This window comes from Medicago sativa, chromosome 3 (assembly GCF_051527215.1).
Source record: "Medicago sativa cultivar Bolivia chromosome 3, Bolivia_mono, whole genome shotgun sequence".
Classification (NCBI taxonomy): domain Eukaryota; kingdom Viridiplantae; phylum Streptophyta; class Magnoliopsida; order Fabales; family Fabaceae; genus Medicago; species Medicago sativa.
In genome coordinates, this window is record NC_140751.1 from 77,140,287 (window position 1) to 77,166,757 (window position 26,471).

The window sequence follows — 26,471 nt, forward strand, 5'->3', positions numbered from 1 at the left end:
TCAAAGTTACAAGCAATCCTCTATATCTAATCCTAGCTACCATGCTTACCCTAATTCCCAACCCCTAACCCTACTTTTTTGGCTCCAAATCATTCCAGCCGTTAGATTAATCTATCCTTTATATCTAAGCCTAAATAAAATTGGCGCCCCCCATTTGAAGTTCAAATTTGAAATCTCTTTCTATTTTCCTTGCACATTTAATGATGTTTTATTTCCTATGCATCCCACAACCTATCAACTTCTTTTGGTTCATCTCTCTTCCCTCATTTCCTCTAATTTCCCATCGGCCTCTTTTTGGTTCACCTCTCTTCTTTTCCAGCACTGCTTTCTCTCTTCCACACGCTTACTCTCCCTCTGTACACCACCGCCTGCCCTCACGCTCTCTCTGCCCCCCTCTATCTCTCTCTCTCTCTCTCTCTCTCTCACGAATCAGATATCAACCACAACCTTTTCCCATTTCACCATCTCCTCTATGTCCTTGAGTGAACATTTCCTTTCTCAAACTCTCCAAAAAATCTCACCGCCGGGATGCCACCGACACCATCTTCCGGAGTTCACATCCCTCTCTTGAACGGATTAAATCCGACGGCGGTTCCTGGTTCAATCCCCGACGCCGTATTCAATGTCGCCGCCAGCATAATCAGCTCCGGAATCATGTCAATTCCGGAGATTCTCAAAGTTCTCGGCGTGCTTCCTTCTTTCGTCTTGATTCTTATCGTCGCTGTGCTCGCTAAAGTTTCTGTTGATTTTCTCATGCGTTTTACACATGCCGGTGTAACCACGACATACTCTGGTGTTATGAAGGAAGCTTTTGGGTCTGTTGGAGCTTTGTTTATCACGGTGAGTTTTCTTATTTATATTTAATCCTTTTTTTTGGTACTGAAGCTACTGCAACACAGCAAGTTGATTAAGAATGCGTTTTCTTATTTAGGGGTATTTGATTGCTAGGGTTTTTTTCAACAATTTTATGCGTGCATGAGATTCATTCAAGTCTATGTTGACACTATTTCAATATTTGACTGCAACTCGGACCCGATAGGTAATTTCTTTGGTAAAATGGTAGGAATCAATTTTTTTTATTACTATTTATGCCTTTTGAGTTTTTGAAAAAATCAATATATCATCAAAATTTGATTGTTCAGAATTTAAATATGACAATTACTTTTCAAAGGTTTTGCTGGAATTTGATTTGGTTATTTTAAAATATTAGCTTAATTTGATTGACATATCATATATTATGAAAATTTGATTGAAATTCTAATTGTTGTTTTGTTTCATTGTTCTTGAGAATGTAATTTTCCCATTTCACATTGGTGGGTGATTTGAAGCTTTGATTGGAATCCATCTACACCACTTTCATATTGCTATTCTAAGCTTATGTCTAATCTTTTGTTGGGATCATTGTCGTGAATATATACGACTATTGGGCTTAATCCGACATATGAATATATACAGGATAAAGATAATGTTTTTCTATAAATTCAATTATATCATATTAACTAATCTACTTTTGTAAGTTCAATTATACTAACTAAATTAGTCTTCAAGGTATTGTATTTTACTATTTTTCTATCGCTATATTCAGAAAACTATAGATATTATGAGTACATTTTCAATTGTCAATTTGTTGTTTTAGTTTCAAAACTATTTGCATTCATTTTCAACTATGTATTGCCCTTTGCAGGTAAGAAATTTAGTTATTTTATTTGTTTCTTAGTTAAATAGTCCGTATGAATGATGACTATAAAATAATGCAAAATCAATAAACATTTAGGGCAATGTGTGACTGTGCAAAGGACTTCATATGGAACTACAAATTAGTAAACTCAACATAGCTAACTAACAAGTGTATATAGTTTTAAACTTTTACTAGGTATGCTTATTTCTACCGCAATTTCTATAGTCTTTTATGGTATGATTTTTTGCAAGTAAAACTATATTGATGTTCAAATATAGTAATAGTTCTACTACTCTTTGGATAGGCAATATAGGGGTAGATAATGGATATATCTCTCCGCATCAGTTTGTTTTTTTCATTCCTGCTGTGGTGATTCTTCTTCCCCTTTGGTTTGTCTTCTGCTGCGAAAATCAATTTAGCTAGAAATTCGTTTTTATTTTATTTCATAAAATGAACTTTTGTTCAGTTTAATGGTCTAATGAGTTTGCTACTTGGTTTGGGTTAGCTACTTGATTTGGTAAGGGACACACATATAGTCTTTAGAACTGCTTAGAAGGCAACTCTTTCTACGCAGGCAATCTCATTTTTTGTGTATTTACATGTGCGCATTAGGTTGCCATGCTCTGGTGTGTGTTCAGATTAAATTGGTGCAGAAATACAAGACCACAAATAAGCTAAAAGCGTTGTGTAAAGTTGCTGGACCACTTGGTTTATGCTTTGAAGTCTACAGACATTTTTTGGTATGTTTAAATGTGAAACCGGCTGGTTGGGAGTGGCTGGGTTTGTTGCTGCTGTTAGCAGCTGCTTCTGTGAGTGCAGGGGCTGTTTTGAGGCTTGGTGCAGCGCCTGTAAGGGGTGTGAAAGCCAGTTTGGCTGTGTGTGTCCTGATGTTGTTTCATTTTCTGCCACATTGCATTATAATTGGGTTTTCATGGTTTCTTTTTTCTATCACCCTCCTGTTCGGCTGTTACTTGGCCTTCTTTTTCTGTTTTGTGATGTCGTGCCTTTTGTATTGGTTTGCTCCCTTGCCTTATTAGGTACTGCTTGTGTCGGGGCCGGTTGATATATTTTGATTTAAAAAAAAAGTGAAACCGACAGATTTTTAATTGAAACATTACCTGCAAGTTGATATATACACCTGTTGTAAAAACACTAATACCACTCAACTGTATATGTTTTTGAATGTTGGCAGGTGATTTGTTCATGATGTTTTTTAGGTCAATACCCATGCTACAAGACACATTTGTCACTCAAATTACTTGGAACTGATGCAATTAGAATGAAAGTGGAGTAGTATATGATGCCCATTGATGGCTGTGTATGTATGTTATTTCTGCGTCAATTTGAACTTATTCATAATGAAGTTCTTTAGTCAATTAATCACATTGAGTTAAAATGCATCGTTTTGTCACATAAGTTGTATTAATTTCCTCTGACATTAATTTACCTCAAGAAATGGATTGAAAATTCTATTGACAGATGAAGATGGCAATTTTATGAATACTACATCAAATGTCGTTTACAAATAAGTATTCTGCAATTTGTAATGAGTCCTGCTGTCTGACTGCTATGCTACTTTGTCAATGAAATAGGTAATTGCTATCTGTTTCATGGCTTTGAAAATGTAATGTGCATAGAGGCTTCAGATGTTGAAAGTGTATGTTTCATCTGTTAAGAATTTCATGTCGGTCGTGGATCTCATGAAGTTGTTTTTGGTTTACGTATTACATAATTAGCTGTATTGGAAGCCTAATATATGTATTTGACATTGTTAATTTTTTTCTCAAAGCCTGCAGTAGATAACTTTAGTTGCTGATGTGTTTGTCCAGGTCAAGTTCAGTATGTAGCGGAAGTTATTGGTTGTTTGTGTTTCATTCAGAATCAATTATCTAAGGTACCTTATGCTAAATCGAATGGTAGATATTGAATGACATATTACTTATTGTTGTTTTTAAGGATAATAGGCAGATTGCATATTCAAGCATGTTAATGTTAGTGCTTAATTAGGTATGTTGCTGTAGACACCAGTACCTCTAATTGGATTTCCCTTTGGTTGTTGTTGTATTGCAGATGAATTGGAAACTAATTGACGGGACTTTTATGCCACTGTTGTTACAAGACAAATCCCACAGTATATGAAATTGCTATCTGTTTCATGGCTTTGAAAATGTAATGTGCATAGAGGCTTCAGATGTTGAAAGTGATGTTTCACCTGTTAAGAATTTCACGTCGGTCGTGGATCTCATGAAGTTGTTTTTGGTTTACGTATTACATAATTAAGTGTATTGGAAGCCTAATATATGACACCATTAATCTATTATGATATGCTTCAATATTAACTGCATCTGTTTAATATTACTATGTGCATATCAGAGCAGGTTCATGTCAATGTTTTTTCAGGAAAAATCCTTCAATACATGCATTCCAAGTCTATATAATGACATAGTTAATGCATTATGTTACGCTAAATTGTGAAAGGCCAAAATTCTCACCATTATTAAGTGCCGTATTTAGTGTTTGTATATCCTTAACGTGCAATCTTGAAAAGTTGTTTATCCAACACCGTGGCGTAATCAACGTACTTTTATCAAACTCACATTAAGTAGACCGTGTTATTTCTTCAAGTAATAATGTTTTAAACAATATATGACCCGTGCGGAAGCACGGGTAGACGAACTAGTATATATTACTACTGCTACTACTACGATTCAGATTACAACAATACCCCTGCCTTTCTTCAGTGTCTTATATATATGAGTCATACTCAACTTTTTAAGCTCAAGTGACGTAGTTCAAATTTTCTCAGGGATGGTTGTAAAATGGTCATTGCTGTCACATGATAATAATTTTCCCCTTCCCAATTTTTTCTTAAGAAAACTCTTGAGAATTTTATAAGGAAACATAACAATGGAAATTGTATGTTGTTCAAAGGTGAACCTTCGGCGTAAATATCTATGGACGGAGTGAAGTTTTCGATGCCAGCTAGAAAGGAGATGGTCGTGGTCAATCAAGATATACAGCGGCGAACAAAGGTGTACTTGCTAGCACCTAAGGTTCAAGCTAGCGTTTGATAGAGATGAGTGAGATGTATCAGAATGAAAGTGTACCTTACTACCTTAGGTTGAAAGGGTGTCCCCTTATTCAAGGCTCTAAGCCCCATCAAAAGCAATAATCATTTTTGTTTAAGGGTGACAGTGACAATTGGACAGTTGTAACTGCATAACTGTCTTTCAGTTGTTCGTTAGAGTCCTTACATATTGACAGCTTCTCTCTATCCTTGAAATGAGCCTAAGGCTGACTTTGGGGCAGCCAGTAATGGGACCTTGAACCTTAGGAAGCCAAATCAGAAAACATGTAAACTAAGGCTTATATTGGATTAGTTCCTGACTTAATGAGATTTTTTTTAAACAAAAGAAACTAATGATTCTTCATTTACGCAAAAAAGTTCTTAATAGGTGTTTATGGAAAAGTTAAATGAGAAGGCTTACGAGTTATTTAGATACATGTTCAGGTTATCTTTATCCAATGTGAGTGAGACTCTTTAACAATTATGGAGAAGTATATACAAGCTTGCTATACTAGTCTTTTAAGCAAAAGAAAACAAAGACTTTTAAATAATTAAGCTTAGTTTGCATCACACAGAGTAACATGTTTTTGCTTCCATTTTCCTTATTTGCAGGGAAACATTTAAAGAGGTTTAAGAATAATATTAAGTTAGCTGTCTTGCATTCGTTCAGCATTGCACTACAACAGTTTTGCTGGTGTTTAGACAATATTCGTGAAAAGACATCATCAGATCGTTGGATTCATGTAACCGGCACCATTTAGTAGAAAAAGACTTTGGTTGTTGATGTTATTTTCATATTCTTTTTTTATTGATTAATTTTTGTGTACGCATATATCCTTTCAGGTTTTGCTTTATTTCACCAAATTTTGTTATTTTGTAAATGTATTGAACTAATTTATTTACTTGCCTAAATGAGAAAATTGATTAAACTGTTTTGCTCAATTTAATAGATATATATTTTACCGAGAGTCATGAGCTAACCAGCAGTGTGTCTCGCTGTCATAAAGTGTAGCGCCTTCTCATTCACGGGCTTCACATTAGACATAGTGCGTGAAATGCTAGCGTGACCGAAAAGAGGCGTTCATTACTACGAGTTCAGTCCGGCCGTGCTTAAAGAGAAAAGAGCGATTCAAAAAGTAGATTTGAAGAGATATTTGTGAGATTCGTCGTTGGCTGAGTTATTTAGGTAAACATGTGCTGCTTTTCTTCAGTGCATTTAAACCTTTAATACTTTTGTGTTTTGTTTGGTGATTATGGTATTGATTTTGAAGTGTAGTATTGGATCCACTAAATCTTTGGTTGTTATATCTGTGATTTTTTTACTTCTTTCGATTGAGAGAATCCAATTTGTTTGATTTTGAATATTTAGGAGGTAGGTTTTGTAAGAAATTTTATCATCAGAAAGATCATAATTTTAATATTTCGTCATAGAATCAATGATAGGGCTTACTCGATTTTCGGCAGAACAACAAAGGTGTAATGCTCTAATTGCAAGTTGCAAGATAAGAGTGGCGACGTGTATCTACTAAAGTCACTCCAGCTCATAAGTTAGAGACGACACCAGTTGCAAGTCCTTAAGGGAAGTTATTGTCGATTTAAGGGTTTAACCCTGTTTATATAGATCAAGGTATGAAGAGGGTGATTCCCTCATAATCCCTACATGTGTGTGATTGTGACTGCAGGCCATCCAAATCCGTTTTCTCATTCTTTAACTTGATAGTTACACAACTTGATTCCTCTAGTTGGTACCAAGCTAATGTTTTCTCGTTATTAACTTATGGTTTGGGATTCCTTTCACTAAATTTAATGATTTCTAATTACTGATTTTTGTTTTGAAGAATGTGTTATTGTATTTTTAAGCTTCTAGCATGGTGCATTATAGATTATCACAGTACTTATATATACTGGTGCCATTTTGTGCAGTTGTTTATTAACATAACAACAGCAACCACAAACAAGCCTTATCCCACTAAATGAGGTTGGCGACATGATGTTTGTTAATACGTGCATATAAAATTATCTTTGTAGCATTTAATGATCGTCTCCTGTTGGACTGTTAATTCCTACATTCAGTAACAAGCTTATGTTATACACTTGTGTCATGTTATATTGCTGCATTATATCATATATAGTTATAATGACACTTTCTCTTCTATTCCCACAGGTCCTCGTCTTTATTTGCGTTGTTTATTCTATATCTTTCTAGTTGTGGATACTGATTCCAAGTAATACTCCACTCCTAAAAATCTTTAGAAACTGCGAAGTTGAGTAAAATAGTGGAAAGAATGGGATCATTCATTAATCTGGTAGACTTAGTTTCTGCGGATAATATCAATTTCCGTCATAGGCAGAGAAATGATCATGATTCAAGTGCTTTCTCGCCAGAAGGAATACATCGGAAGATGATAATCGTAGCAAATTATCTTCCTCTAAATTCTGAAAAGGATGACATTACTGGTAGATGGTGCTTTAGTTATGATGAAGATTCAATTTTTAGGCAGTTAAAGGATGGTCTCTCTTCTGATATTGATGTTGTTTACGTGGGATCTCTGAAGGTTGATGTCGATGAAAGTGAGCAAGAGAATGTTTCCCAGTTGTTGGAGGAATTCAATTGCTTCCCTACTTTTATTCCTTCAGAAATCCAGAAAAAGTTTTATGATGGATTCTGCAAGAACTATTTGTGGTCTCTATTGCATTACATGTTTCCTATGTATCAGAGTTACTGCAATGGCTTCGATGAATCACTTTGGCAGGCTTATGTTTCTGCTAACAAGATATTTGCCAATAAAATTATGGAAGTTCTTAACCCAAAAGATGATTATGTATGGATTCACGACTATCATCTTATGGTTCTTCCAACATTTCTACGGAAGCGATGTTGTTATGTCAGGCTAGGCTTTTTCCTTCACTGTTCGTTTCCATCCTCCAAAATTTGTATAGCTATACCTGTCGGAACAGAAATCTTAAAATCAATGCTTAATGCAGACATAATTGGTTTTCAAACTTTTGATTATGCTTGCCATTTTCTGTCTGCCTGCAGTCGAATTCTTGGCTTGGAATATGAATCCAAAAGGGGTCAAATTTTGATTGAATATTTTGGACGTACGATATTCATTAAAATATTGCCTGCTGGGATTCACATGGGTCGCATTGAATCCACTTTAAATCATCTTTCCGATTCTAGCAAAGTTAGAGAAGTCTCCAAACAATTTAAGGGGCAAAAACTTATTATTAGTTTCGATGAATTGGACATGTTCAAAGGCGTGACCTTGAAGTTATTAGCCTTTGAACAACTCTTTATACGGTGCCCAACACTACAGGGCAATTTGGTATTAGTCCAAATTATAAATCCTCCAAGGAGTGATGGTTGGTATGTTGAGAAAGCAAAGGAGCAGGCATACACGATTTCCAATCGAATAAATGAAAGGTTTGGTTTTCTAGGTTATAATCCTGTCGTCATCATTGAAGGTTATGTCCCTTTCCGTGAGAAGGCGGCTTACTACGCTTTGGCCGAATGTTGTATTGTGAATGCGGAGCAGGATGGTATGAATTTGGTTCCCTACGAGTACATTGCATGCAGGCAGGGGTGTTCTAAAATGGACACAGCATTAGATATTCCTTCCAACTCCCCTCGGATAAGTTCAATTGTTGTTTCTGAGTTTGTAGGTTCCTCTTCCTCTCTTAGTGGGGCAATCAGGGTGAATGATTGGGATATAAATGCTGTTGCTGAAGCATTAAAGTTGGCTATCACAATGCCCGATGAAGAGAAACAGCGTTGGCATGAAAAGAACTACCAATATGTTAGTTCTCATGATGTGCTTTACTGGGCCCAACATTTTGAGCAAGGCCTAGTTTTCTCGTGTAAGGATCATGGTAAGAAACTTTGCTGGGGTTTCGGCTTTGGCCTGGAGTTCAGAGTTTTGTCCCTCTCTCCGAATTTCAAGAAGCTGTCCAGAAACTACATTGTTTCTGCATATAAAAGGACAAAATGCAGGGCTATATTTTTAGACTATGATGGTACAATTGTACGTCATGATTCCATTGTTGCATCCCCCGGTCCTGAGGTCGTATCTGTGCTAAACAAACTCTGCAGTGATGTTAATAACACTGTGTTTATTGTCAGTGGTCGAGGGAGACCTTCATTGATAAATTTTGATTATCAGTGTGAGAATCTTGGTATAGCAGCTGAGCATGGTGGCTATATAAGGTTAGCGTTTTGATTGTGGGTTATTTGCAATTCAACTATTTATCATAAACGGTATGTCAATTATAATTTCAATCACACTCAAATATTCCCCTCATGAAGAAGAATAAACAAAATGAATATTTCCCTCTACTAGAGTTTCTTCTTTGTAGAATATAGCACTTCTCTTGTTACTAGCGAGTTTTCCAATCTGATGACAGTTTTATTTAATGTTTTGTACAGGTGGGGCGGAGAATCAGATTGGAAAACGAACTATGGCTGCAAAGATTATGCTTGGAAAAGCGAGGCTGATAAAGTGATGCGATCATATACTGATGAAACAGATGAATCATTTATAGAGCAGAAAGACAGTGCATTGGTATGGAATTACCATGATGCTGATACTTATTTTGGATCACAGCAAGCCAATAAAATGCTGGACGATCTAAGAAGTAAGCTTGCCAACAAGCCTGTTGTTGTTAAGAAGGGGAAGCATATTGTTGAGGTCAAGCTACAGGTACATACCTACCTATCCTCTCCATCTCTCAAATCTATAATCTAAATAGGCAGTGTTTGAAATTGCAGCTCCTGTCGCGGTTGCAGGTACTGCAATTGCGGTTGTTGCGATGTGTATTGCAGTCATTGCGGTTTAGTTTTATTTTTTATTAGCATCAAATAGTATAATTTATTACTTATCTTAAAATTCAAATATCTCTTATTTTCTCTCAAATATTCCATATCCATTCCATTATAAAACCTCAATCCCTTTTTAATGTCTCTAATCCTTTACAGTATCCTCTAAATCTATGATATATGATATAAAGGAAAAGGAAGATAGAAAATAATTTGTGAGCACTACATAGTACGGTGTGGTCTGATGCAGCCGTTGCACCCTCAATGTTAGGGTGCTGCAATGCGGTATTTTTTGTGATTACCAATCACACCGCAATTGTGGTCTGATGTGGCTGCAGACATCGCCACAACGTCGGCTGGTCCAAAAATTAAAACCTCAACACATAACATCTTATAATTTTGTTCCCCGCTAAAGTTTTTAGTATCTACGATTTTACATGAGTTTCATTGGTACTAGTTGTTCTCAAATGCTAATATTGGTTAATTAACATTCCAGGGGATTACTAAAGGATCAGTTGTAGACGAAGTTCTGTCGATACTAACAATGAGCGGCAAATCACCAGATTTTGTTCTGGGCATTGGGGATGATAAATCTGATGAGGACATGTTTGAGAGCATATTAAACAAATCTCATGCTTCAACCTCATCTTCATCACCAGAAATTTTTGCATGTACTGTTGGACAGAAACCAAGCAAAGCTAGTTACTACTTGGATGATAGTAAGGAAGTGATGATGTTACTTGCAAGTCTTGCTGCTGCTGCAGCAGAGTCTAGAACAAGATGTTCTACTGACACATCTTCTGGAAGTGCGTTGTGAGAATGTTATTTGAAATTTGCATCATTTTAGTAGTCTTGGCAACAACATAGGATGGAGACACATTGGTTATGGTTTTGATTGTTGTTTTTTGTTTTCTGCTAGAGAAATGCCAAACATGGTTTCTTTTTCTTTTCATAAGTCTGATCTCTTTTTAGTTTTTCTTTTGGAGACATGGTTACTCCGTAAATCACTTATGCATGAATGTCATTCATAATCTCAAAATTATAAGTAGTTTTACCCTTTTCTGCTTGTAAAGAACATTTTCAGTTTGGGAAATGAAGACCACTAAGCCCCTGACACCATTTTTACTTTTTTTAATTTTTATTTATTGAAATTTAAGGTGTTTTTTTTAAGTAGACCAATACTTTATAAAACAATTAAAACTATCCTATTTGAAATTTGACTTGAATTTAACTTTTGAAAGCTAAAATTTTCATTTCCCCCCAAAGCCGCTCCACTCCCTCCCACATGAAATTTTGAAACCCTAATTTCCACCCTTTATATACTGAAGAAACATGGTGCTTTATGTGCAGCTTCTGAAATTCAAGCCAACGCCAATACCCCCCAACAACTTTTCTTTTAGTGATCCTTATTATCCCAGAAAACCAGATCTAGCTCAAAAATATTGTTCCCAATAACAACCCAAGAAAAAGTCATACATTATAGATGTAGCATTCGGCCAAAGCATAGTAGGCTGCCTTTCATTCATGATGACAACAACACATTCATAGTTTGAGGTAAATTATATTGATATGAATCATATAAAGAGTTCAAATAGAGAGCAATGGTATGACATAATTTTGGATCTAAGCAAGCCAAAGAGTTTTTGGATCATATTGAAAATTTACTTGCAAGTTGCAAATACAATTTCATATATCTTTTTAATGTCTCATTTGAGGTACGCTTTTAAGATGGTCGAACAATTCTTTGGTTTGTTGTGATCCAAAATGATGGCATACCATTGCTCTCTCTTTGTAACTCTATAAATGATTCATACCAATATAATTTACCCTAAAATATGAATGTTTGAAAGGCAGCCTGCTATGCTTTGGTAGAATGTTGCATCTATCTATAATGTGGTTCGTGTTACTATGAATTTGGTTACATTTTTTATGTACATGATACTATAAAGATTTATGAGTTTTGAGATCATTTGTAGCAGATGTTGAATTTGAGTTGAACTTATTGTTGTTTAGATTTTAATCAAAAGTATTTAAGCAATTTTTCTAAATTTTAATGAAGGTATGTATTTCAATTTGTTTAGAATCAATAAAAATACACTTTCTTGATTCTATTGCACGAGCCAAGTTGATTTTATGCATAGTCTAAAATCCTCTTTTATCTATTTTAAACACTTGCTTAACTTTAAATATCAATTGATTTGATTGTAATAAAACAATGGCTATACATATGTCTCCTAGAAAGTATATATTATGTGTAAAGATTACAAGTTTATTACGAGAAATAATCATAATCAAGTATTAGCCGATATAAACGCGAAGGCAAAGTACATATAGTGATTTTTTTTAAGGGATATGTGATTGTTTTTTAATGGGTTAGGAATCGCTTACCACTCAATCATACTGATTTAGTTTTTTTTTTTTTTTTTAGGAGCTCTTCAAATGGAGATATCCATTTTTTTTTTCTCTAAAAAATGAAGACAATCTCAAGTTGATTTTAAAGATGTGATTTTGTTCTGAAAAAATTATTTCTCAAGATATATTAGAAAGAAATCTCTAATTGTTAAAGAAAAAAAAGGTAAACATTTATCTTTTTCATAAACGCATTTGACTTTTTTTTTTCAAAATAAAAAAAAAAAGGATTTAAAATAATAAGCAAGTGGGAACATGATTAGAAAAAAGTACAAATCGGATTATTCTAGTTCTAGTTCTAGATTTTGAAATTTGTTATTGACATAAGAAAATAGTGATTATAAAAATCTGTTTGATTATAAAAATAGGTCAATACCCTCTCAAATTTAATACTCCCTCCGTCTCTAAATAATAGTCGTTTAAGGTTTTTACACACAAATTAAGAAAGGCAATAAATTAGTCAACAAACATACTAATTTTACCAAACTAACCTCGCTATTTATTTATTTTATGATTTAAAGTTACATTTACTTAAAGTTAAATTATTGGAAAGATTAAAAGTCACATTAAGACATTAATTACAAAGGTGGTATAAATCCAGCCGAGCCAATTAAATGACATAATCTCACACATGGCTCAAGATGGTTGTTTTCAAGAAAGAAACATGCAATTACTAATAGATGGAGGACTAAAAGGCATGAAGGGCAAAGTTGGAAAAAATTATTTAATTCCACATAGAAATCACAAAGCGACTATAATTTTGCTACCTTTTTATTTTTCTAAAACGTCAAACATTAAGAGATGGAGGGAGTACTTATGTGCAAATGGATCCCTCAAATTTAAAACTCCTGTATTATCCACCTCAAATTTAAAACTTACATGCAAATACCCCTCAAATTTAAAACTTATGTATTATCCCCCTCAAATTTAAAACTTTTTTACAAATTAAATTAAATCTTATGTGCAAAGATTGTTTTAAATATTTGAAGACTAGTTTTAACAAAAATTGCTTTAAATATGAGTATTTTTTTTATAGAAAAATTGTCGCAAAATCAATCCTCGTGAATACAACATTTATGAACCTTTGAACTCTATGTAGAAGGTCAACAGCCTCTGGTGCTACGAAACTGAAAGTGTCGAAAGCAAATGGTATAAAAGCATGTTGATTGTCAGAACAGGCTTTCTCATGTTTGGTCACTTTGCTTGACACAACTTTTAGGGCTGCCTATCCTACCATAAAAGGCCTGACCCCTAATCCCACAAGTGGTGAAACCCCAGTCAAGTCCAGACATGCATGTTTACCTCCTACCCATCCATACACCATAACATCCGCATACCTAAGTGTCGATCTTCTATCTAGTGGGTCAGTCAAAAAGTTCGCAGGCGCCTCCTTCTTCACGGATACTCCCGCCAACCTAAATATATCAAAAAGTACATCCCTAACAAAGTTGTGCCTGTACTTAAAGCCAAGAAGATCCTTACAATAAACAGCATGCTCTGCAAAAGTATCCAGACACGCCTTACGACAAACAGGGCACACCTCATCAATAGGAAATAATGGAATCATAAGGCGATATCTAAGGATAGTATGATACTCCACCGGTGACATATGTTGACCTAACCCATCAATCGGGACAACTAGAAGAAAATCTTGAGCATGTGCTGCTTGCAAACATCCTAAAACCACCTTCTGTCTAGTGGTCATGTCAAACTTAACTTCCATATCTTGAACAATTTTACTAAAAAGTGCACTCCAAATATCAATGTGGTTGTTGGTCCTCCAAATATTAAAAAAAAAAATCTCTTGGTTCAATTTTACATATTAAGGAACTAGAGGATGTTGAGTCTGTTGCCAAGACCATAAGATACCTAACAAAAAACGCTACATCATATAATCAATTATTGTTAAAATTACCAAGCCTGGCATAGTTTGAAATTATTGTTTTGTGACAAATTTTCTATAAAAAAGTCTCATATTTGAAGCAATCTTTGCACATAAGATTTAATTCAATTTGCAAATAAGTTTTAAATTGGAGGGGATGTTTGTCCATAAGTTTTAAATTTGAGGGTGTTTGGTACATAAGTTTAAAATTTGAGGGGGCATTTATCTATTTTTATAATCACACATATGTTAAACAAAATAATAATAATCAGTTACCTCTTATGACGTAACATAACGTTCAGTCCGTGTGGAGGCGCCACATGTACAATTAATTGTCATGTCATAGGGCGGGGGTTGCGATTCAGTGGTGGGTTAGGACAACAGGGTGATGATTGATGTCGACGGCTGGAGATGGTGGTGGTAGGGTATGAACTGTGTGTAGAGAGGGAGGGGGAGAAAGAAAGAAGAGATAGAGAGAGAGAGAGAGAGAGAGAGAGAGAGAGAGAGAGAGAGAGAGAGGTTGCAACTGAAAATCCAATCATACCCCTGCACATCAGTGGAAATTACGAGATTGTCCATGGTGTTTTATTTGTGTCAAAAAATGTGTGTCGAGATATCATTTTTCTTTTAATAATCACTTAGACCAATAACAAAAAAAAATATTATTTAGTCAATTACTCATATGACGTGACATAACCTTCAATTGCATGGAGGTGTCACATGTATAGTTAACAATCACATCATAGAGTCAAATGACAAAAACATACTCTCTCAAATCACATTTATAAGCAAAAAAACAACTTTTTATGTACATCCAATAATTAATGTATCCAACCCATAAATATCACCGGATACATTAATTATTCAATGTACCTAAAAAGTCATTTTTTGCTTATAAATATGACCAGATGCACTATTGAAGAAGAATTTGACATACATTTGACAACTTGAAAAGATTTTTAAAGTTCCGCAATATTCAATGAGATTTTTTTGAGAAAGATTACAATTTCCAGAGGGTAATAAATCATTGGACAATGCTAACTAGTGCGGGATAAGGAACAATAAATAAATTGATCTCACTTAATTTACCTCAATTAAAATGTAAGATATTTCAACTAATTAAAATAAGAGTAGTAATATTTGTACAACCATGTGACAACTTTGATGACAACTTTTATTTGCTCTCTTCCTATTGGTCCAAAACAATAGAGAAAGAAAAAGGAAGAGAGAGATTAAGAATATAATGTGAGTATGAGAGAGAAAGTTGTCAAAAAATTATGATAAAATAGATGTACAAATATCATTTCCCTTAAAATAGGCTAAAATATGGTATTGGTCCCTGCAAAATAGGCCAGTTTTGGTTTTAGTCCCTGCAAAAATAGGTCAGTTTTGGTTTTAGTCCCTGCAAATTTTTTTTATAGTTTTTGGTCCCTGCAAAACTTTTTGTTTTTGGAAATAGTCCATGACCCCAGTTATGTGATGGTTTGTCACTTTTATAAATTAAAAAGTAATTATTGTATCTGTTTTATTATTATTTTTTAATTAAAAAATAATTATTGTTATATAAATTATTAAAAATAATATTCTTTTTATTAAGTAAGCACATATGTCACATATGCACAAAAGTGACAAATCATCACATAATTGGGGTCAGGGACTATTTCCAAAAAAACAATTTTGCAGGGATCAAAAACTATAAAAAAAAAAATTGCAAGGACTAAAACCAAAACTGGTCTATTTTTGCAGAGACCAAAAACTATAAAAAAAAATTGGAGGAACTAAAACCAAAACTGACCTATTTTTGCAGGGACCAAAAACTATAAAAAAAATTGCAAGTACTAAAACCAAAATTGCCCTATTTTGCAGGGACCAATACCATATTTTAAAATAAGACCTAAATCATTTACTCATTTTTCAACCTAGCCGATTTCACAGCTGTATATAATGAAGGTAGGACAATGCAGCATTTCTGTGAACTAACCAGCATATTCTATTCTCTGCCAGCCAAGAAAGTCAACATTACAACGGCTCCAAACCCCAATTAATTACACCACTAACCTTAACCACTTACACAAATCACCATTCACTAGAGCCACGTCACAAAGATTCATATATAAACAACACACACTAATTTCATTTTACTCAACACTACTACCACCAAACTCTGAAAGCGCCGTAACACCATCATGGAGCACGATTCATCTCTCAACAATGAACAGACTTCAAACACGCGCTGCACCTTCTGCTTCCCATGCTTCGGTTCTCGTCACTCCACCACCACCGAACCATGGTGGGAGCGTGTGCGAGCTTCGTCTGTATCACGTGGATTCATGAAAATCCGCGAGTGGTCGGAAATCGTTGCTGGACCACGGTGGAAGACGTTTATTCGACGGTTCAACCGGAACAAGAGCGGTGGTTTCCGTCATGCGGGGAAGTATCAATACGATCCTTTGAGTTACTCTTTGAATTTCGATGAGGGGCAGAATGGGGAGTTCGAAAATGATTCTCCTGACGGGTTTCGGAATTTTTCAGCTCGTTACGTTGCGGCGGTTCCGACTTTGAAGTATGATTCGACGGATTTGGAACAGAACGTCGTCGTTTCAAGCTCAGAATGAAGAAAGAAAGATTGCAGCTACTGTGGAAATTGGAATTTAGGTTACCGTGTTTGAAAGCATGACGTCATTTTTCTATTTTTTTATTTTTGGAATTTAGGTGCATCTTACAGGAAATTTTGAAGAAGAGTTATATGATTATACTTCAGTTATTAATTTTTGTTTAAGAATTATAGTTTTATATTTTTTGATGTACATTTTTAGTTGCGAGTCAATTTTTTTTGTTCTGTTTTGGTTTGCAGATTGTAAATTTTAAGCATATTTTTCAGAATATTCTTGTTTATTTCCTCTTTTGTGAATACCATATAAAATTTCATAATCATTGTCATGCATGATTTTAATACTAGTTGGTGGCGTGTACGTCACAGTGTATTGAATCTTGATAATCACTCCATGTACTAAGAATGAAACTTGGATTACGATTTTAATTTTCTGTTTTACTGTTTCATAGTAGGATTTAGTTGGCAAATGTTTTATGTGTAATGTAGACATTTTCTGTAAGCAAGTGATAAACACCGATTAAAACTCGCACACAACTCCAATATCTCGAGTTTTGAATTTGGGTGAAGGTGCTTAGTCTATCAATGTCGGCGTTACCAATTGAGCTATATCTTATGAACATAATTTAGTCCATTTTACAATAAAATTTATTGGGGATTTTGATTTATGCTTTTTCTCCATAATATCTATCTTGGTCTTTTTCCTTCAAAAAAAAATCTATCTTGGTCTTTTAAAATAATTTATGTCATTTTCATGATATAAAAATTGTTGAGTGACCAACCATGTTAACATGCTTTTTTGTTGTGACTTGGGGCAAAAGGATAAGCTTTACTTGGAAACATGATTGAGCAACTTGCGTCGCTACCTTACCTTCTTTATCATGATTGACATGTAGGTAAGATTTCGTTATTTTATTGTGTTCAAGATAAACATTCTTATCAAGTTTGATAGATGTTATTGTCATGTTTGATTTGTTGGATTGAATTTGTTTATGTCAAGTTAATAAAGTTTTCAATTAATTAAATTGAAAGTAACTAAACAAATGTATAAACCTATTAGCCAAAATATAATAATAAACACAACCAAGAGGGTAAAAGGAATAGTTTCCCTGTTAATCAATTCACATATCATCCTTTTTGTGACCTGACAGTTACCCTGTTATAAAAAATTGTATATGCTGCTTTATTGGTTGCCACTATATGTGTTTCTAAGGGGATGCTATGGATGTTTCTTTTGTGAGAAAATCAGAGGGAAGCAGATAATAATTAAAATTGAGTGCTAGGCTTGTATTCTCTTCTTCTGCACATGTATAGTAAGGGGTTTAGGGCAGAGAAGGCCAAAGTGAATTGGCTCCATTTCTAAAATTTGATTGATCTTGAACACATAGTGAAGCTTCTCTTTCTGTCAGTGATGTAGACTGCATTGAATGAACCACTTAAGTCTTGTGTGTTCACTCTCTTTTTCTGTATTTCATTTTTCGGTTATCAGCATGTATTGTGTTTGTGCTGTGTTCTTGGATGCGTATTTTCTGGTTGTTGATTGTTCAGGGAATATTGTGGCCTCCTATTTCTTTGGGCCAAGAGTTTGCTTAAAAAGGGAAACACAATAATTGCATGCCAAAAGGTGAATGTACTTTTTCAAGCAAAATGACCCTAACATTTTTTAAGATGATTATCATTTAGATTAGAATAACTTTGATACGTGCGCCTGAGAGTGCGTTGGGGTGGACTGAGCACCAATGTTTCTTAGAGTGTGTTATCTGATCATAATGTATGCACCAAATATACAAGAGTATAAAATTAATAAGTTTCCAGACATAACTCGGCAGTTTGTCTAGTAGTTTGCATGTTGAGATGTGACTTTTCTGAAGGATATTGAGCTTAGTGCAAAATCTGTAAGAAATTTACATCATCTGATTAAATATACAGAGAGTGCAAGGTCTTTATGTTCATCTTAATCAGTGATTCTATATTGTAAGTGAAACCAAACCTTTCCCAGTTTTTCCCAAAATAGGCAACACAATGAAGAAGTCTTGTTCATATAAAATTCCTTTGCTTCTAGAGAAGGTCTTGATTTCATACAATAATCCTTTGCTATTTGGACATCCTTTATGCTTGGAAAAATATTAAATTCTGTTTGTACCATTCATTTCAACAGAATGATAAATATTGGTTGTTCAAATGGCACATACAAATTAAATTTAATTGGATCACCTGTATTCCATGCATATGGCTCAAATCCTTAATACTATTCTAATTAGTAGAGTGGATTAAAAAGTTCTTATTGTTGAAGAAGTGCTGATCTTAATTCTTACAAGCTGCTGCTATCTGCTTAGTTGCTATACTTCCGTAGTTTTGTCCAGTCTAACGTTGCTCGAGTACTATTTGTCTATTTTTGTAAATTGAGGCCTCAGACATAAGGCTTGTTGCATATGGCAGCTAACTACAGTATATTATCTGTGATTTTGAGTATAAGTAAATAAACTAAGACTTTTTTCATAGGATGTACCCAGTATGAAATAGTCATGATTGTCCAGTTTCATAATATGAAAATCCACCTGTTTGCTGTATACTAGTAACGTAAGCAACTTGTGAAATAATAACCATCCCTTAAGCCACAGATTCAATCTAAATTTTGGGATATGAGATGATTTTGAATTGCTGTCTCCTTTTGCTGCATGATGTAAGCTGAAACAATACATGACTCCATCCATTTTATCAGAGATGTGTCTGAATTTAAAGAAATTCATATCAATTCATATTCAAAAGATTGCATCGATTCAGGGGTGCAGGGGTTTTTCTAGTTCTGTTTTAATCAATTCACATACTACTTCTGTGACCTGACAGTTACACTGTAAAAATAAACTTTATATGTTGCTTTATGGGTTGCTTGCCGATATATATGTGCTTGTAAGGGGTTACTGTGCATGTTATTTTGTGAGAAAAAATCAGGGGCTTAGGGCAAAGAAGGCCAAAGTGAATTGGCTTCATTTCTAAAGTTTGATTGATCTTGAACACATAGTGAAGCTTCTCTTTCTGTATTTGACATAGGCCACATTGAATGAACAGCGTAAATCTTGTGTTCATCTTCCTCGGTGAATCTGTATTGTAAATGAAGCTCAACCTTTCTTTGTTTTTTCTAAAAGAGACGATACAGTGAAGAAGTCTAGTTTATATAGAATTTCCTTGCTGCTGGACAAGGTCTTGATTTCATACGAGAATGCTTTGCTATTTCGACATCCTTTATGCTTGGGAAAATATTAAATTCTATATGTGTACCATTCTTTTAAATATTGGTTGTTCAAATGGACTTTCACATAAAAATTAAACTTAAATATGGAGTGTGGATTGAAAATTCTTACTGTTGAAGAAGTCCTGATCTTAATTTGTACAAGCTGCTAATATCTGCTTAGTTGCTATACTTATTTCCTTAATTTGTTTAGCTAACTGTTTCCCCCGAGTACAAATTTTGTAAACCGAGGCGTCAGACATAAGGCTTTTTGGAGTGTAAAACATGTGAGATAGAACCTGATGGTAACCAACACTTTATCTTCATAGTTGTGTCCATAATGAAATAGTCTTGCTTGTCCTGTTTCAATGATCAATATGAAAATCCACCTGCATGTTCTGTTTGCTGCATAGTAAGCAACTTGTGAAAGAATAACTATCCCTTAAGCCACGGATTCAATCTCAATTTTGGGATATGAGTCATATTGCTGTCTCATTTTGCTGCATGATGTATGCTGTAACATTACACGATTCCATGCATTTTGTGTGTCATGCATAAATTATTTTGGATTGGAGTGTCAATCTTTTAGGGAGTTACGTTGATTGTAGCATGCCTAGACTACTTTCGATTAGATTTAGTTCCAACATTTTTGCTCTATAGACAATAAAATTATAGTATGGTTAAAATATTTTGTTTTGTGCTTTAAATATAACATACTTGGTTTTGATCTCTCTATAAATTCATCTCTATTGTTCATAGTGTTGAATTGACACAATATCAACCAGTTCAATTTATGTAGTTGGATTCATGGTTTAAGCTTATCCCTCACAACATTTTCCCATTTCAGATTGTTCAATACTTATTCATCAATTTTTTTTTTATGGTGGCGTTATTCTGATTTGAAATGGTATAGCCTATAAAGTTGTTAGCATTCCAATAGTCAAAATCAAACATATGGTAGAAGAAAATTTACCCAAGTTCAAAGATTGTTTCAGCTATTCAATTGTTTAAGTTGAATACATGTTTGTCTCCATTTGTGAGGCATGTAATTATGTACTAAAAAACACAAATTTCATAGCAGGGATGCAGACAGTGATGATGGTTAAGCAGTAGACATTATAACATTACCAGCCTCTACATTCCCTGGTAAAAGAGACATTCTTGCTAATTGAAATTACATTGAATCTTCTAAGATTTTATTATAGACTAGTATGTATGTGATAACTAAAATCTCGATCATCTGTCAAAGGATACAGATTTTTCGTCTTCATCTTTCAACGCATTTGTGATGAGCGCCACTTGACTCATACTTAGCTTATCATTTGGAGAAGGATTGATGCATTTTAGTGCCACCTGCAACAAGTTCACCATTCTTTCTTCAGAAGCACCTTGTGAGATTAGAGACCTATCAAAAACTTCTGCAGTCCATTCCTCACTGATCACTGAATTCACCCATTTAACCAAATCAAATCCATCATTTTTAACTACTTTTCCTGTCAGGAGTTCGAGAAGTATCACACCAAAGGAATATATATCAGCTCTGAAGGTGGCTGCTGCAGACATATTTTTGTTTCTGCGGCTTCTGATATGAGAGATGACGCCTTGATTTTCCACGACCATTAGACCATATTCGCTTATTTGTGGGTTCATATTCTTGTCAAACAGAATATTGCTTGATTTTAAGTTACCATGTGCTATTCCACTCTCACCAAGCTCTTCATGCATATAGGCCAAAGCTTCAGCGATCTTAGCAGCAACATCTAGTCTGCTCCTCCAATCAAGAGAGTGTCCACTTTGAGATCCTGAAGAAATTAAAGGTGAGTACAAATATTCGGCTACGTTGATTCTGAGTCTAAATTTCAATTCAGGCATGTGCTTATAGGCTAACAAATTAATTGCTTACTTTATAAACTTATTTATTGACATAAGCACTTGATAAAGTGTTTGGTAGAGCTTATGCAAACAACTTATTACATGTCCATAACTTGTAAAAACAACTTATAGCTTATATAAAAATAGTTTGACTATATTGTCTCTTAGACTATATAAATATCTTATAGATAAGTGCATAAAACTTCGTACACTAGCTTCTTACTTTGCATTTCAATGGATGTAATAACACAGTAACACAACTTAATAATTAATTAGCAACTTACCATAGAGCAACATGAAGAGGCTACCATTTGGAAGATATTCATACGCCAGAAGCTTCTCTTGCTGAGAGCAATAGTATGCAACAGGTGACATTACAAGAGTATGCTTCACTTGAGCTATCAAGTTCATCCTTCTCTCGAATTCATGCTTCGAAATCCCCCAATCCTTGATCCTCTTCACAGCCAAAAGCACACCATTATCTAGCATAACCTTGTATAGGCTTCCATGCTTTCCTCTCCTAATCAATTCAGCAGGAGCACTTAACAAATCCTCAAATTGCAATCCCCTAAGCTTTCTACTTGAAAGAAGAACAAGACCTGATGTAGTCACTCCACTTTCCATAGATGTCATAGAATACTCTGATCTAACTCCAAGGCCATTAAACCAATTCTTTGATCCATTTGAATTTAATATCTCACTAAGCTTTTCACCACCAACAATAACAACGCCACCGCTAGTGTCTTGTGACATGTCCTTCTTTTCAACATGATCTAATCCTGTTTCTCTATTTTTGGTCATGCATTTTCTTGACAACTTGAAGATCAAGAAAATTATGAAAATTAAACCAATAACTATGTAGCCTGAATAAATTGGCAAATCATCAAGAAATGGATTTTTCTTTTTGTCTTTTATAATGATTGGAGGAGGAGGTGGTGGTGGAGGCGGACATGACGAGTTTGAAATTGGTTTTCCACATAAATTAGGATTACCATAAAAGCTATCTGCATTAAATCTACCTCCAACATCAGGAATAGGACCACGTAAATTGTTGTTAGAGACGTTAAAAACTTCAAAGTTGGAGAAATCAAAATCAGGAATCTGACCGGTGAAGTTGTTGTTTTGTGCTAAAAAAGATATCAAGCTTGTAACATTAACCATATTCGGAAGGTTTCCGGTGAAGAGATTGTCCGAAACATGAAGGCGCTTCATGTTAAGTAGTTGAGGAATGGAAGCAGGAAGATTGCCAGAGAATTTGTTACCACTAAGAAGCAAGTGTGTCAAGAACTTACAGTCTTTTATATCCTCCGATATAAAACCGTGTAAGTAATTGTTGTTAAGGCTGAGGTATTGAAGAGAGGTAGCAATGCAAAGAGAAGTAGCGTCTAGAACACCGGTGAAATAAAGGTTGTCAAGAACTATAGTCTTAATGTATTGGTTGTTTGCGTAGCAAGTTACGCCGTGCCAGTTATGAGTGCATGGATCTGATGTGAGGTTCCAACCCCACATGGAATTCTGATCGGGTGGTTCAAGTTGATGCATGAATTTGACAAGGGCTTTTCTGACATTTTCTGATTCTGAATTGGTCTTTAGAAAAAACGGAAACAGAAAAGTGAGTACTGTCCAGAACCAGATTTGTTTTAGACTCATTTTCTTTTTTGCAGTGTTGTTGAGTTAACAGTTAATTCTCTTCTTCTTTCTTGAACTTGAAGTGAAGTGGCTCTCTCTATGGTATTTTGTCTATACTACTGTTAGTGTAGAAGGAAATTAGATGACTAAAACTGAACTCTAAAGAGTAATTAATTAGTATAATAATAATAATAATAATAATAATAATAATTAAAATAATGAAGGTCAATGTTCACATAAAGCCATTGTATCCAAATGGCCAATACAACTGCATGCAATAAAAAAAATTTGTGATGTGCTGTGATTTGTGAATTTCATTGACATTAATGAAGAATTGTGGAAATGAGCCAAAGGGCAGAATGTAACAATAGGAGCTTTAGAAGCTGCAGCCGGCATTTGAGATGGTCATTGTGTCACTACTCAATGGCCTTTTCGTTAACACTTTCGGGAGGGTTTTACTTTATTTATTTACAAATGTAAATATATTAAGGTTGTGCCCATAAAAAAAAAAGTCCAACCTCTAATTAATTGGTTAGTGTTACTTGCACACAAGAAACCGACATTGTGTCCCAATTCTGAATACAAATGAGTGTGGACGTCATATCCAATGAGAAAGAAGAATTTGTGTAAATTAGTTAAAGTGAGTCAATAACAAAACAATTTTATTATCCCCTAAAAAACAATTTTATTTGTGTAAATTAGTTGTGCTACCTAACTAAATAAAGATATATTGTGATGAGTTCCTAAGAATATTTTCGCTGTATGTAGCATTTTCCATGATTTAATTTTCATGTTGTCAAAATAACAACAATAATAATCTACATTATTGAATTAAGAGCACTCCAATAATAACTACTATTTCTGGTCAAACATTGTTATGTACGAATTGGTTTTAGCCAACACAATTTCTGTCCAAATTTAAATTTAAACATGTACTGTAATATAAAGAGACACCAAAAGTAACTACCAATTTTGGTCGGACTTTTTTCTATACAAATTTCCTTTAACTATACAGTTTTCCAACTTTAGATTTCAAAGCTTATATTGAAACTAAAATTTAGATAAGCTAAGAGTCCCTTCAAAAAAAAAAAACTAAGATAATATAAATATTATGGAATTGAAATACTGATGTTAAATTAAAATGGATATTATACACACATATACATATATAGATAGATAAATAAATCAAAACTTGATAGAAAGCAAGTAACCCTTTATGTAATGATAATTTTTGTTTGACAAAATAACAATTTTGTGTGAAATAATGATAATAATTTTAATAACCCTTTATGTTAATATTGTAAGGGTGCTGATTTTTTAACACCCTTGCAAAAATCAACACATATAACATGCCTCTCATTTCCTATATCTCTGTACGTATCACCTACCCATCAAATTCAAATCTATCATCCCTCTCTTTATCTCAATCTCTCCTAAGGGGTAAAATAGCATGAGAAATGACATTTAAGTGTTAAGGCAAAATTTTCCATAATGTAATGCATGGACATGTGACCGACTGACCGTCAAAGTAACTAAAATTGTACACTATACAGCATGCAGTTGTTTGGAATTGGACCACCAAACACTCCTGTCATGGACCTACGCCACACGTAATAAATGTAACAACTTCACACCGAATCCCTGACCATAAAGAAAGAAGTGTTCAAAGGAAAAAACAGAAAGAAAATAAAATACTTAGAGTCTTAGACAAAATAAATAAACAAATTATTTTTCCCTAAAAAAAATAAATTATTTTATTCAAAGAAAAATTATTGCATGATTAAAATAATTTTGCACGATTTATTTTAATTATTCCTTAAAATAATTTTAAAAAGTTAGCCTCAATCTAAAAAAAAAATTAAGGGAAAAAATATTAGTTCTTTGATTTAGATTTCCCTCTGCGTGAGTAAAAAAAATATTTCTCATTTGCTACAACGATAACTCGAATGTTTTCAGCATTTCAGTAACTATAGTGTAAAAAAGTTTTGAAGACATTCAATGATGTGTGCTATTATATTATAGTATAAGATATTTCTATAAGATTAATAAAGTGACATGCTATTGATAAGAAGAAAACTTACCCTCGGTTACAAGGAGTTGATTAAGTCGCAAGGTTGTTAAAACAACTCTCACCGTCAAGGTGATAATCTTTTTAATGAATGGTCGATATGTAAATGCATTTGTAATCGATATGTAAGAAGAAAAAAAGAAACATGTTATTAAGGTTCAATTTTAGATGGAAATATATTAATATTTAAAATATGCAAGTATCTGAAGTAAAACTATTTCCAGCGAATGAATTATATCTGAAACAAAAAAGAAAGAAAGGATAAAATATAAATATATCACACCCTTTGTTCATAAAAAGAAAATCATATTCTTTCATTCGTTAATGAAGAATATCAAAATTATTCAAACGACAACTGTATAAATTATAATACATATATTGTTATTAGAGTAATGTAGGCAACGAAATTTTTTTTTTTTTTTTGAGGGAGTAGGCAACGCTAATTTTAATAGTCTATTTCTAACCCTCACTCTTTAATTAAGCAAAATAACCGGTTTGATGGCTAATGATATTTTTCCTCCACACCCTTAACTCTTCTCATAAAGAAGATTAGGTAATTCCACCACTTGGATTTGGACAATTGTTTTCCATCATACTCTATTAAAGAAGACAACAAATGTGCATATTTGCTTGCCAAAATAGGTGCTACCTCATATTGTCCTCCTCACCTCAATCATTTTTAATAATCGATGCCTTAGGTGTTGTTCTTTCTCAAGCTTTGTTTGTCTTTATGTTTTGTTTCTTCTCCCTTTCCTTCGTATAGAAAGCAGTACATATAAGCTGATCATTTAAAAAAAAAAATTAAAAATTACAGCTCAACCTAATCTAATTAAAAAGACTATAAATACACGGTTTTTTTTTCTAGGGGTGCCTAGTGATTTGTGTCGGGAGTCTGGTGGGCCGATCACTTTTGATTCGAGATCGGGAACTAGTTTTTTGACTCAGGTCTTTTTAGGCTTATTTTGGTGTCTTCTCCGACAGACCGGAAGTTGATTGGTGGTCGAATCTGAACATTTGAAACAACAAATCATTATCGGGTACTTAACTGTTAGGGGTTTCGGTATGTACGATGGTGTTGTTGGTTTTCGCTGGATGTTCTGGTATTGCTTTTGGGTGTGGAGTTTTGTTTTTATTGGGGTTGATGTTACCCTTAGGTGGTATTGTGTATGTATTGTGTTTATGTTGTACGGGTATGTTTTTTTATTTAGGT

General features: G+C 34.1%; 3 protein-coding genes, 2 long non-coding RNA genes and 1 pseudogene across 8 annotated transcripts; 4 read left to right on the forward strand and 2 right to left on the reverse strand.

Annotated features, from left to right (window-relative positions):
• Positions 1 to 208: 208 nt before the first annotated feature.
• Positions 209 to 4,029, forward strand: LOC146940388 (uncharacterized). Of its 3 annotated transcripts, none has more exons than XR_015031990.1 (4): positions 209 to 840; positions 932 to 3,270; positions 3,508 to 3,572; positions 3,749 to 4,029. It is a non-coding gene; the product is annotated as an uncharacterized LOC146940388 (long non-coding RNA). The 3 variants fall into 3 exon arrangements; XR_015031991.1 differs by having other exon boundaries at positions 949 to 3,270; XR_015031989.1 differs by lacking the exons at positions 209 to 840; positions 932 to 3,270 and having other exon boundaries at positions 3,279 to 3,572.
• A 3,001-nt stretch (positions 4,030 to 7,030) lies between these two features.
• LOC146940389 (putative alpha,alpha-trehalose-phosphate synthase [UDP-forming] 9 pseudogene) lies at positions 7,031 to 10,684 on the forward strand (annotated as a pseudogene). The gene is made up of 3 exons (XR_015030017.1): positions 7,031 to 8,952; positions 9,172 to 9,445; positions 10,058 to 10,684. The product of XR_015030017.1 is annotated as a putative alpha,alpha-trehalose-phosphate synthase [UDP-forming] 9 pseudogene (transcript).
• A 2,511-nt stretch (positions 10,685 to 13,195) lies between these two features.
• Positions 13,196 to 13,693, reverse strand: LOC146940390 (uncharacterized). The gene has a single exon (XM_085749875.1). The coding sequence runs from the start codon at positions 13,691 to 13,693 to the stop codon at positions 13,196 to 13,198; it is 498 nt and encodes a 165-aa protein (XP_085606001.1).
• A 2,263-nt stretch (positions 13,694 to 15,956) lies between these two features.
• LOC146940391 (uncharacterized) lies at positions 15,957 to 16,582 on the forward strand. The gene has a single exon (XM_085754097.1). The coding sequence runs from the start codon at positions 16,039 to 16,041 to the stop codon at positions 16,465 to 16,467; it is 429 nt and encodes a 142-aa protein (XP_085610223.1). The 5' UTR covers positions 15,957 to 16,038; the 3' UTR covers positions 16,468 to 16,582.
• Positions 16,583 to 17,226: 644 nt separating this feature from the next.
• LOC146940392 (uncharacterized) lies at positions 17,227 to 21,083 on the forward strand. The gene is made up of 3 exons (XR_015031994.1): positions 17,227 to 17,359; positions 20,774 to 20,838; positions 20,949 to 21,083. It is a non-coding gene; the product is annotated as an uncharacterized LOC146940392 (long non-coding RNA).
• LOC146940393 (putative inactive receptor kinase At2g26730) lies at positions 20,648 to 23,630 on the reverse strand. Its single transcript, XM_085754095.1, has 2 exons — positions 21,849 to 23,630; positions 20,648 to 21,494 (listed from the first exon to the last, which is right to left on the reverse strand). Exons 1-2 carry the CDS (start codon positions 23,212 to 23,214, stop codon positions 20,929 to 20,931), a joined length of 1,932 nt encoding a protein of 643 aa, XP_085610221.1. The 5' UTR covers positions 23,215 to 23,630; the 3' UTR covers positions 20,648 to 20,928.
• Positions 23,631 to 26,471: the final 2,841 nt, after the last annotated feature.